Source organism: Ailuropoda melanoleuca, unplaced genomic scaffold (assembly GCF_002007445.2).
Source record: "Ailuropoda melanoleuca isolate Jingjing unplaced genomic scaffold, ASM200744v2 unplaced-scaffold3551, whole genome shotgun sequence".
NCBI classification, from domain to species: domain Eukaryota; kingdom Metazoa; phylum Chordata; class Mammalia; order Carnivora; family Ursidae; genus Ailuropoda; species Ailuropoda melanoleuca.
The window spans coordinates 52468-65860 of record NW_023206626.1 but is presented as its reverse complement, the minus strand read 5'-3'; the positions used below and the strand labels follow the sequence as shown (position 1 = coordinate 65860).

Sequence of the window (13393 nt, the reverse complement as noted above, 5' to 3'; positions counted from 1 at the left end):
GCAGAGAAATTAGGTGAACATGATAAAGGTTTTATACTCGTGTGTGTGTCCATGTCTGTCTTNTTTTTTAAAGATTTTATTTATTTATTTGACAGAGATAGAGACAGCCAGCGAGAGAGGGAACACAAGCAGGGGGAGTGGGAGAGGAAGAAGCAGGCTCACAGCAGAGGAGCCTGACGTGGGGCTCGATCCCATAACACCAGGATCACGCCCTGAGCCGAAGGCAGACGCTCAACCGCTGTGCCACCCAGGCGCCCCTAAAGGTTTTATACTCTTGTGTGTGTGTCCATGTNGTGTTGTGTGTCCATGTCTGTCTTGTGTGTGTGATCTTCAGACTCCACAACCACATCAACTCTTGGTGGTTGTTCCTTCTGTTTCCCAGGCTGTCACTAAAATTGATGCTGTGAGCATGGTCCAAGACAGTGACACCCACCAGGGGTCTTCCCTTTCTTGCTTTGGATTGCTGATGTCTCTGTATCATCAGGCCCACCATGCAGTTTATGCTGCTTCTTGCAAGCTTGAACATTGATCTGGTTGGTCTTGTGATGTACAGTAAGTGCAGCTGAGATTCCTATAAAGTTCTCTTGATGTGTGTCAGGATATTTGTAATTCATTGGTACCCAGAGACAATTACAAGCAAGTGGAAGGGATCCTGTCTCTTTTCCGCATTTATATAGTTGTTTTTCTATTAAAACAATGTTTCTAAGTCAGAGACTGAATAGGTAAGGACAAAAATCATTGCTCCAGAGAAGCTGTCTGGGAGAAACTGCTCTGTGGAGAGAAAGCCCCAGACCCTGACAGGAAACCGGTCCATGACCTCCATCTGCATTTGTTCCCGGGGCTTAAAGACAGAATTGGTGGGTAGCATGCACCCCTGGTGGTCAAGATCCCCTTCTACAGTGAGGTTTGTGTCTGGGCTCACACTGATGTTGCCTCACTGTGTCACTCACACAAAAATAGATGGCTGTGTCCTCAGCTCCCAGGCTGTTCATCTGCAGATACAGCATGTTCTTGGCATCTTCTCTGGAGATGGTGAATCGGCCCTTCATGGAGTCTGCGTAGTATGTGCTACCACTACTGCTAATATCTGCGACCCACTGCAGCCCCTTCCCTGGAGCCTGGCGGACCCAGCTCATGTCATAGCTACTAAAGGTGAATCCAGAGGCTGCACAGGAGAGTCTCAGGGACCCCCCAGGCTGCACCAGGTCTCCCCCAGACTCCACCAGCTTCACCTCACACTGGACACCTGCAGACACAAGACAACCTGGTCAGGAAACTGTCAGACATGCGCTGTTTCTCTCACTCACATGCACTCATATACTCAAAGTCTCTTGTTCTCCATGAATTACCTTTTAAAATAGCAACAAAGAAAACCCAGCTAAGCACAAACTCCATAGTGTGCTGTATGTATTCTATCCTCAGCACTGAATGGGAACACCTGGGAATCCTGGGAATGGTACCCCTCTCCCAGATGCAGGGTCAGGACTGGGCTGGTTAAATCAGAAGAAGGGGGGGCCCTATTTGCATAACCTCTGAGTATATAGCCAGCTTGGAATCTATATTAACAGAGACAGCAGTGACCAGAGCAGATGTGACTGTCTTTGTTTTGGTGGTATTGACTGCTTTTGAAAAATAATATTATATAACTTTCTTGAGTACACACCTGGTCTCCATGTGGTATTTTGTTTTTTATATATTCCCACAAATCTTTATTTTTCTATTTTTTAAAAGATTTTATTTATTTATTTGACAAAGAGAAAGACAGCCAGCAAGAGAGGGAACACAAGCAGGGGGAGTGGGAGAGGAAGAAGCAGGCTCCCAGTGGAGGAGCCCAATGTGGGACTCGATCTCAGGACCCCTGGGATCATGCCCTGAGCCGAAGGCAGACACTTAATGACTGAGCCACCCAGGTGCCCCCACACAAATCTTTAGGTGTAGTTATCATTTTACCCCATAAAGAAATGTAAACTTACACCCAGAATTGTAGATTTGTGAGGTGTCCAAGAGCAATTATAGCATGACATTTACCCCAGACTATGTGTCTGTTCTCCTCCCCACAAGACTAGTTGCCCCCCCAAACTTCCTGCAGGACAGAGTGGGCAGGATCATGAGGAATGTGGAACCCCTCCTGTAATGAGGACAGGATGATTTTTGTTGTTGTATAATTTCCCTGAAATGTAGAGAAAGTCTGGGTTCATGCAGGTGTATTTTCAAATCTCTAACATGTCACTATCTCTGCATTCCTCCTGAGTCATCTCCGCGATTATCTGTCATAGCTGTGATGCGTGTACTTGACACAGGATGAACTGCACACATGCAGAATGTGTGCTATGATAAACACTGGCATCAGAATCAACATTATCTAGAGTGAGCACATCAATTCTCTCTAAAATTGCCTGCATTTCCCCTAGAATTCCTCCTTCCGTCTTCCCTTCTTCACCCTGTCTCCACATAACTATTGATTTCTCTCACCTTAGCTTATACTAGATTTAATTTTCTAGAATTCATGAATGGGTAATTGTAGTATATGTACTGTCATTGTAGGGCTTCTTTTCTCAGCATTAATCCTTGTACATACATCCATGTTGTTGTGTATATCTGGAATCATTGGTTTTAATGACAGGTAGCTCTGAAGCAACAGGCTTAGAAGCACCAGCTGGAGGGAGAATTGAAGCAGCAGAAAGAAGCAGCTTGCTTCAAGGCTTATCCACACGTGCTCTTGTCCCTGGAGCTCTTGGTTCCCAAGAAAGAGACAAAATCCCCTGTTCATGATTCCTTTCTGCTGACTACAGAGAGGAGAACTAAGAGGCAGCAGGAGGTGGGCAAGAGAATGGCAGAGGTAGAAGTTCATTAAGTCCTGTCAATGGAAGACACCAGGAACCAGGAGGAAGAACAGTGCAGGAGGAGGAGTTGGCCAGTCTGCAGAAGGAACCGTGCACAAGGCAAATCTAACATGCAGGTACCAGGGTGTGGAAGTAACATCAAGTGGCCAGCTGCTTATTGTGCACGTATCTCCCATGTTCTCCACTAGATTCCACTGCTAACCTCAGCTGTGGGCTGATGCACCACCTGGGAACAGCAGCTGCTCTTGGCCTCAAACCAGGATCCTTCTTTCCTTGTCACCAGTGCACGGAGAGGACCCATTTCTGCAGACCACACCTGCCCGTGCCTCACAGAGCATACCTGACAGGTGTGGACTCCCTTTTTGTTGAAAATTATTTTCCTACATTTGTGAGGCTCATAAGAAGTTTTGACATGTGTGTCTCCTACTGACTCGATGTACTTATTTCCTTTGAGCCATAGTGGACCTTGACTGTGCATCTTAACTCTGACTAGAATGTAAAGTCTCTGTATCAGCACAGTGAAATTCTACGGCCCCTATGCCCCCTCCTGGTTTTCTATTTTAATCAGAAAATAAAGATTGCCAACCACTAAGGTAAGATGCACATCATGGCTTACCTAAGGAACAATCTGTGTATCATATCTGTCCTCTCCCTTTGCACAAAATGAATTTAAAGCAAAGCAGCCTGTTGCTCCAATGGGGACACCTCAGGAATTGCACAAACAAGAAGACTGCATGAACCTACATGGAACCTCCCAGCAGCCACATCAAGCTTTGGGGCAGAGCTGCTGTGAAGGCACATTCTTCCCTTGTAAGTGCTGACAATAACAGGGAATACCATGCAGTATATACGTGCGTCAGTCTTCCGATAAACTGGAGTGGAAGAGAGATGTTTGTTTCCCTTCCCTGATTTTGCCCCATGATGTTTTAACTCTGTCAAGCCCCTTTGCCAGTCACACCTTTGTTGAAGAAAATGCATCCTTTGAGAGGAGAAGGGTCCAGGAAATTTAAAAACAGAGGCCCTATCCTTAGAGAAATGTGTGCTGTAACTGTTTCCTGTCCATCCATATTTTGTTAGCTCTGTCCCAGGATCCACTCTGGAAGGCAGCCATGTGTGCTTGGCCTTCAAACAGGCCCTGCCTTCTTCCCTCAATGTGTTTTTTCTGGTCTGCTAAATGTCCTCATAAGACTTGGATCAGCTCAGGTAAAACTTTTCTCATAAGTCCTCCCTTGACCACCTGGCCTCCTCAGATAAGGATGATCACTTCCTCTTTGTGTCTCCCCGATGTTCCCTGTGTGCACCTCCCACAGGACAGGTGTACAACCGAGGTGCTTGCACTTGTTCACTTGTTCAGAGGCACAGACACCTACGATTTTCTCAGTCCTCGAAGACAACAGTTATCTTAGTAACCTGTGTACTGTGTGTCGCTGGTACAGAATTCATCCTGTAGACTTGATGTGACTTATGAACTCTACTCTTTACTAGTCACCTACTCCTGTGCATGGGGATACAACAGCATCCATATTCTGCCCAGGCCATGCCTAGGCACCATGTAAGTTAGGAAACCTATCTTACCTTCTTTCCATTGGTTCGTTCAGTGAACATTATGAACAGGCCATCGTAGACTCAGTGATGAAGACAAAGCGAGACAGGACAAAGCAAGAGCCTGAGCCTCTTGAAGACCCACAAACAGATGCAAAATGAAGTTCCTTTACTCCTTTCCCAGAAGTCTAGCCTACAGTTCCATAAGGGCTTATGTAGTTCATTAACAATATTTCTTTGATTCTAACTGTACAAATTTAGCCCTGCCTAGTCTCTGGGAATACAGTAATGAACAGAAAGAGAGGGACTTGCCATCATGGGGCTTCCCTTTGAGGAGGGAACCATCCTCTCTTCCTCCACACAGTAAAGGATTCTCTGACTGACCATGGTGTGGAGAATAAGTGGGGTGGGGTAGGGACATGGGAGGTTGGGATCAGGCAGGTGAGGAGATCCTTGCTGGTGTCCAAGTGAGATTTGATAGGAGCTCAGTCCAGCATGGCAGCAGTGATGGGGTGGGAAATGATTGGATTCTAAGTGTGTCTTGAACTGGAAACTGGCAAAACCTGCTGATTGATTGACCATGGAGTGAGAGAAAGAGGTAGTTAAGGAGGGCACACAGCTATCCACCCCAGAGATTGACGTCTCAATCCTTTGTCCTGTGAGAAGCCCAGTTCCACCCCAGTCCTCATATCTCTTGTGGATTCCTGGAGGGTTTTCATTGTGTCTGGTCATCTCTGGTTTTGCTGTTTCTCTTTCTGTCCATATTTTGGTCTCCTCTGTGTCTGTCTCTCCTCTGCAACAGCTCCCCCACTCCAACACTTTCTACCAACAGTTTTTGGATGGTTCATATCATTCACGTATTTCCATCTGGTATTATTTTTGTAATATATTTTGCATACTTTTTTGTGTTTGGTTGATTCAGGTAGGAGAATAAATGCAGTCCTCACGCTGAGGGTTCTAGAAAGAGTGTAATCAAGATGTATTGATGGGGAGGGTATTTCTCCCTCTTATGCTCCATTCTGGATTACCCCCTCCAGTCACAGCAATGTCAAGGTGGTCATGTGTGACAGTACAGAGGGATTACGTTACCTCAGAGCAAATATCTGAAAATTGAGACACAGGCACCCATTGTCTCCTGCTTCCCAGAATCCCTCTGCTTTGGAGTAGCCATCCATGTCTCCCCAGCATGGCCCACCTAGAATTGGGTTCTCTTTCTCAGGACCATGTCACATGACCTTCATTTACGGTGCAGCCTGCCCTTTGTTCTGAAGCTCAAAATCTGTACTTTTATCTAACAGTGAAAGTCAGGGTCTTGTCCTTTCAGGCCATATTCTAGAAGGAGCTTGTTTTTGCACACTCAGAGGTCACTCTGAAATTTTCCTGAATGAAGAAATCTTCTTCTGATAGGAATTTACTGATTTTTTCCTGAGAAATATGGCTCACATTTTGCTTGGCCACTTTGCAAAGCTCCTAGCTCATGCACATATGTAGATTGTTAGAATTCACAGTTTCTGAGAAGGAGCCTATGTTTTCAATGTTGTTTTGACTTGGTCATGGTTTCCCCTTGCTAATAGTCTTGTGGTCATTAACATCCTTGTAAGATGACTGTGCACTCTTATTGTTTGGTCATTTTCTCCTTGTGTGATGGCTAGTTGCCACCTTCATTGCTGTTTTATTCCTTCCAGAGCTTTTCCACAGAGTTCGTCCCTGCAAAGTGGAGCTTGAATTATAGGCTACTGTTGGAGCTTCTCCAGAGTTTAATGGAAAGGAGACTTGGATACAAGTCATTGTGACACAAGGTAAGACTTGACTGAGTAATATTCCGTTGTATATATGAACCACATGTTCTTTATCCATTCATCTATTGAAGGACATCTCAACTCCTTCCACATTTTGGCTATTTTGGAGATTGCCACTATGAACATTGGGGTGCATGTGCCCCTTCTTTTCATTACATTTGTATCTTTGGGATAAATACCTAGTAGTGCAATTGCTGGGCCATAGGGTAGCTTTATTTTTATTATCTTCAGGAACCTCCATACTGTTTTCCAGAGTGGGTGACCACCTTGCATTCCCACCAGCAGTGTAAGAGGGTATCCCTTTCTCCACATCATCGCCAACATTTGTTGTTCCCTGCCTTGTTAATTTTAGCCATTCTAACTGGGTTAAGGTGGTATCTCATTATGGTTTTGATATATATGTACAATGGAATATTACTCAGCCATCAGAAAGGATGAATAACTACCATTTGCACTGACATGGATGGAACTGATGGGGATTATGCTAAGTGAAATAAGTCAATTAGAAAAAGACAATTATCATATTGTTTCAATCATATGTGAAATATAAGGAATAGCACAGAGGACTACAGGGAAAGGGAGGGAAAAATTAATGGGAAGAAATCAGAGGAGGAGACAAACCATGAGAGGCTCTGGATTCCAGGAAACAAACTCAAGGTTGCAGAGGGGAGGGTAGTAAGGGATGGGGTAACCAGGTGATGGACATTAATGAGAGCATGTGATGTGATGAGTACTGGGTGTTATATGCCACTAATGAATCTCTGAACATTACAATCAAAAGTTATGATGTACTTTATGCTTGCTAACTGAACATAAAAAAAAGACTTGACTGAGTAACATGAGACAGGAAAAGTGTTTGGGAGTTTAGAGATTCCTGTTGGAGGTGAGATTGCAGTTTTTAAATGTCTTTCTTTCTTTCTTTCTTTCTTTCTTTCTTTCTTTTTCTTTCTTTCTTTCTTTCTCTTTTTTCTTTCTTTCAGTAAAATTTGCCAGGTGCCAACTCTTTTTGAAACAATTAATATAATACAGACCTAAAAAAACAAAAAGAATCACTTGTTTTAATGATTGGCAACTTTCCAAAGAATGAACATAGCAGGATTTTATTTTTTTAAGTAGTTTGTTGGGGTTGGTATTGCTTCCCATTTCTGATATTACAATAAAGTTTCTTCTCACCCTAGAGATGTAGCTGTGGAGCTCAGAGAATGACTTATATGCTTTCCAAGCAACCACAAACCTGAAGAAGATGCAGAGGAACAAATTTTGCATCAATATGGGTTTCTCTTCCCCATTAAGTTCTTATTATATGTAGGTGTTCTTGAAAGCTCAATGTCAATCATGGGAATATAAATAAAACACAATTAAAGTTATGAAATTTCTGCGAAGGTGGCCATAAGGACATGGGAGTAAGAAGTTTAAGGATTATTGTTTGGAAAAGGTTCATGCCCATAGTGAGAATAGGGAGTAACCATTGAACAGAAATCAAGAATAGTATCATTTATAGCAATGCATTACAAAATCAGCATGCAATTTAAATCCTTGTCCATTAAGGGAGTTGATGAATCTTATTTTATGTGGAAATAATATCAGCCTTGTGGACAGTCTTATTTCCCATCTGGGGTCTGTGTCTCTGTGGCAAAGAGATGATTCTAGTCAGGGAGGCTAGTCTAGAGGGCCTACAGGGACTTTCCTATTTCTCCAGGAGTTACTTTCAGAAGAATCTCTCCCTTCTTCTAGCCCCTATTTGGGACAGTGTGTGGCCTTTGGGAATGCTGTCACCATGTCCATCCATGATGGGGTTCACCTGGGGTTTGGAAAGTGATACAAAATTGATTTTACAAGATACTGTAAACTCTGGCTGTCACTTCCCTCAGATCATCCGCAGTCTCAGCTGCTCAGTGGCATGAGGTGATTTCAAAGCCTATTAGTTAAATGTTCTATTACAGCACACTGCAGAGTAGAGACAAATTGGTTATGACCTTGAGTCAGTAGTTGGCAGGAAAGTTCAAAAAGAGAGTGGGGTTATTTCCTACTCACGTGTCATCAGAAGCAGTAAAGTCTTGGGAAACTGGGAGGTGGGACATGCCCAGAAGCTGGGCCTCAGAGGCCTTTTGAAAATGGGAAGAGGGACTTCATCACATGTCCACCCTCCATGGCATGTGGATATGTTTTATTTCTTGTATGTGTATTTTCTCATGTTGTGAAGCCATTCCTGGACCAAAGCCCCCAGCCCTTTCAGCTGATGAAATACTTGTTTGTTTCAGTTCCCATCCTGAGTTGTACCAGCTTTTATATCCACTGACCGAGGTGCACACCTGACAGCTGTCATAGTGGGACAATGGTGCACGGTGTGACTCAGACCCAATACCACATGGTCATCACATCCACAGTCATCTGGAAATGTTGAGAAAACAGCATCCTTAAAGTAAACATACACAAACTCTCAGAGACCCATGGACTCTGTTGTCCAAAGATGATTCCACTGGCACTATGTGCTTATGGTCCATAGACTCAAGAAAACATCGTTTATCTCCATGTGGCATGGTACCTGGCGGGGCCATGCATTTAGACATATTTCCTCCAATACTAGTCTGCCCTATTGCATTCTGCTGTAGGGACACTTAAAAATTGTTCATATACCATAATCATCCTAAATTAATAAAGTAAGGCTACATTTCCAGTGTAAGTTTTTGACAGATTCCTTTAACTTTCAACTAGTAAATTTAATCTAATAGAAAGAAAGTAATACATACATACAGCAGAGAGCAAAATCTGAACTTTTAGAATTCCACTACTGTGGGGATGTGCCTGGCATAAAGGTGTTGAAGTGGAGAAGTGGTAGTAGAATTCCAGGGTCGGAGGATCCCTTGAGTCATAAGAACAATGTGTGGCACCAATGCAATGCACATATACTAGGCATAGAAGACAGGAACCCAATTGAACAGTGAGCCTAAATACAGGCTTTCTGCTCTGTTTTGCCATAAATGGTGAACCACTGTGTAGTCCTGTGACCTCTTTCCTGAGACCTGCAGGCAAAAGGCAAAAGGCTATGAGACCCTCCCTTGGAGGAACAGCATGGGTTCACATCATGGGAGTCCCTAATTTTGACGTTTTGAAACTCAGTCATCTGCCTGAGATAAAGAAGCTCAGACACAGGCAGGGTGAACACAGGGTTCAGATGGAAACCGGGGACAGAAAGGGGTTGATTGCTTTTCTGTGAGGGCTCACTGAAGAGGGGGGGGTGCGAACTTTCAACCCCAGCCTAGAGAGCAGAGGCCATGTTCAACCCACCCATCAGTGCCATCACGAAGCAAAACAGCGGCACCTAGTGGACGTCAGAGCGACTTACACCAAGCCCCACCCCCTACTCCCAAGACGTGTATCTCTGCTGGGACAAAACCCCTGAGAATAAGCACAGCAGGCACCTACCCCAGAAGGTCAGCAGAATCAATTCCATCTCACCAAGTCTAATGATCATTGAATGCTGCAAACTTTCAGCTCTAGGGAAAGTAGGATTTAGCATTCTTTCTCCTTTTATTCTTAGTTTAGTTTTTTTTTCAATTCTAGTGTCTTTATTTTTATTACTTTTTCTTATATTTTCTAATTTTTATTTTTATAAATACATTATATATTTTTTCTATTTTCATTTATTTCATTTTATATTTATTTTTATTTATTTTGTGATCTATATTCTTCTAAGAAGAAGACTGAGAGCGGGGGAGGCAAGATGTCAGAAGAGTAGAGGACCTCGTTTCATCAGGTCCCTGGAATTTAGCTGGATATCTACCAATAGATTATGAACATCCACGAAATCAGCCTGAGATGTAAGAATATATACCTGGATATCTACAAGCAGAAAAGCAAATGATTTTTGCAAGGTAGGAGGTGGAGAGTGTGAATCTGTGGGGAGATATTGGAAGATAAATGGAGTAGGGAGGGAGCCTCCATAAGCCGGCTACCATAAAGTGAGATAACACCAGAGTGTAAAATTGGAACCCTTAGAATTTGCTCAAATTGGGATGTTTGACATTCCATTATGAAAGGGGCTCAGGGGATGAAAAGGGCAGAATTCTAGGTGGGTCATTGCAGTCTCAGGATCCCAGGAGACACTGAAAGAAAAGGGGTGCCTGAACAATTAGAGTGCCCAAGCATGGGGAGTGGGGAAACTGGTTATAGTCAGTAAGCCCAGAAAGATTCTCAGCTCAGGTGGCTGTAACCATGAGATGGGCAGGTTGAGAGGTCTCCCTTTGCCTGAGCACACTGAAATGGACCAGAGCATGCAGGTTGTTTACCATCCCCTGGGAGGGGCAAAAGAGCTAGAGCAGAATTCACTCGAGACATCAACCACTGGCAGTAGCAAACACACCAATTGGAATGACACTCAGGGTCCCTGGGGCTCCCCCCAGGTGGATTGCAGTGGGTGTGAACCACAGGATTCTGGAGGTTTGTGGCACATAGAGTGGAGATTCTTTGATCTGGGTAGTTTTATTGAAGAAGGCAGACTGCAAACCTGTGGCTATGGGCTGGAGATCCAGTCATGGTCATTTTCACTTGGACATTCTGAAGAGGCACAGAAAGCTGTCAGGGAACAATAGCCACACGACAACCAGCTTACATTGAGCCTATTCCCCCGACAGGGGGTGGGGCATCTCCACCAAGACAAAGACACCTGAGAAGCAAAACACCAGGCTCATCCCCCAGAAGACAGTATGGAAGAAGAGGTGAATGATAAGCTTATGGATTCCACAAGACTGTAAAGCTACAGTGGCAGGGAAAAATAGTATATTGAGCTCCAGGTTTTTCCCATGACTCATTTATACTTCAGTCTAAAATTTTCCTTTTTTTTAAAAAAATTATTTCCATTTTAATGAGATTCTTATTTTACCAGCTTATGTTTTTAACTCGCTTTTCAACTTTATTTTTCACACCTATATTTTACATATATGTGCTTCAATCTAGTCCTTCTTTTCACTTAATTCAATTATGTATATAAAGTTTTGCTTTCTTTGCAATTGGGTTGTAGCATCTTCTAACACACAGACCAAAATTCAATCAGGAACAAGTGGATGACCTTGCTTTGTCCATCACGTGACATTACAGATTCTCTTCCCCTCCTTTTCCACCGTTTTGTTTCATTTTGACTTTTTTTGCTTTTCTGTGGTGCCTTCCTACCAGTTCGGATTTTTTCTAGGATGAATTTTGCTTGGGTCACGGTTGATATTTTGAAATCTGTTCAATTGCTTACCTAGCCTTCCCTGGGCAGAATGACTAGAAAGAGGAACTCACAACAAAGGAAAGAACCAGAGGCAATATTCACTGCCACAGAGCTAATCAATATGGATATAAATAAGATGACAGAGATGGAATTCAGTAGAAATTATAAAGTTAATAGCTAGGCTTGAGAAAAGCATACATGACAATACAGAATCTCTAAGGGCAAAAATGAGATCTAATCAGGCCAAACATAAAAAAAAAATATATGAAGGAGATGGCCTCTAAATTGGATGATCTAATAGCCAGGGTCAGTGAGGCAGAAGAGATAATAAGTGANATACATGACAATACAGAATCTCTAAGGGCAAAAATGGGATCTAATCAGGCCAAACATAAAAAAAAAATCTATGAAGGAGATGGCCTCTAAATTGGATGATCTAATAGCCAGGGTCAGTGAGGCAGAAGAGATAATAAGTGATCTAGAGGACAGACTGTTAGAAAGAAGGAAATTGAGGAAAAGAGAGAAAGACAACTAATAACCATGAAGAAAGCCTTTGAGAATTGAATGATGCCCTGAAATGAAGCATGTCAGAATTATTGGGATCCAATAGGGGGTGGAAAGAGAGAGAGAAATAGAAAGTATATTTGAGTAATTAATGGTTGAGAACTTCCCAAATTTGGGGAAGGAAACAAGCATTCATGTCCAAGAGGCAAAGAGGGCCCCTGCCAAATCAATAAAAATAGATAAACACCCTGACATATAATGGTGAAGCTTGCAAATCTGAGAGCCAAAGAAGATATCCTGAGAGCAGCTAGAGAGAGGAGATTCCTTACCTATGGAGGAGGAACATCAGAATAACATCAGACCTATCCACAGAAACCTGGTAGGACAAAAAGGATGGGCAAGATATATTCAGNTGGCAAGATATAGTCAGGGTACTAAATTAGAAGAACAGGAAGCCAAGAATACTTTATCCAACAAGACTGTCATTCAGAATGAATGGAGAGATATAGAGTTGCCAGGACAGACAGAAACTGATAGAATATGTGAGCATCAAGCAAGCCCTGCAAGAAATATTAAGGGGGATTGTGTAAAGGAAGAGTAATATAGACCAGAAAGTAACAGACACAATTACAGAAACAGGGTCTTTACAGGCAATACAACGGCACTAAATTCCTATCTTTCAATAGTTACTCTGAATGTAAATGGGCTAAATGCTTCAAGCAAAAGACACAGCTTATCAGATTGGATTAAAAAAAAAAAAAGCAAAAACCACCCCCATGCTGTCTACAAGAGAATCATTTTAGACCTAAAGACAACTCTGGAATGAAAGTGAGGGGAGTGGAGAACAAGTTACCAGAAAAATAGACCTCAAAAGAAAGCTGGGGAAGCAATCCTCATACCAGACAAATTAGATTTTAGACCAAAGATTGTAGTAAGAGATGTCAAGAGACACTGTTTAATACTTAAATTGTCTATCCAACAAGAACATCTGACAAATGTAAATTATTATGACCCCCAAATGGGGCAGCCTATTATATAAACCAGTTCATAATTAAAGTAACAAGACAGGGGTGCCTGGGTGGCATAGTCGTTGAGCATCTGCCTTTGGCTCAGGGCGTGATCCCAGCATTCTGGGATCAAGCCCCACATCAGGCTCCTCTGCTGGGAGCCTGCTTCTTCCTCTCCCACTCCCCCTGTGTTTCCTCTTTTGGTAACTGTCTCTGTCAAATAAACAAAATAAAATCTTTTAAAAAAAAGTAAAGAAACAGATGGATAATAATACATTAACAGCAGGGAACTTCAACACACCACTCACAGCAATGGGCAGATCATTTAAGCAGAAGAGCAACAAAGAAACAAGGGCTTTGAATGACAAAATGGACCAGATGGACTTTGTAGATATATAAAGAACATTCCATCCTAAAACAACAGAATACTCATTCATCTCGAGTGCACATGGATCTTTCTCCAGAATAGATTACATACTGGGTGAA

General features: G+C 42.8%; 1 gene segment (V, D, J or C); it reads right to left on the bottom strand.

Annotated features, from left to right (window-relative positions):
* Positions 1-866: 866 nt before the first annotated feature.
* Positions 867-1472, bottom strand: LOC100482805. The segment is given in 2 exon segments: positions 867-1246; positions 1350-1472. Coding segments are annotated over 2 exon segments (411 nt in total).
* Between the last annotated feature and the right edge of the window lie 11921 nt (positions 1473-13393).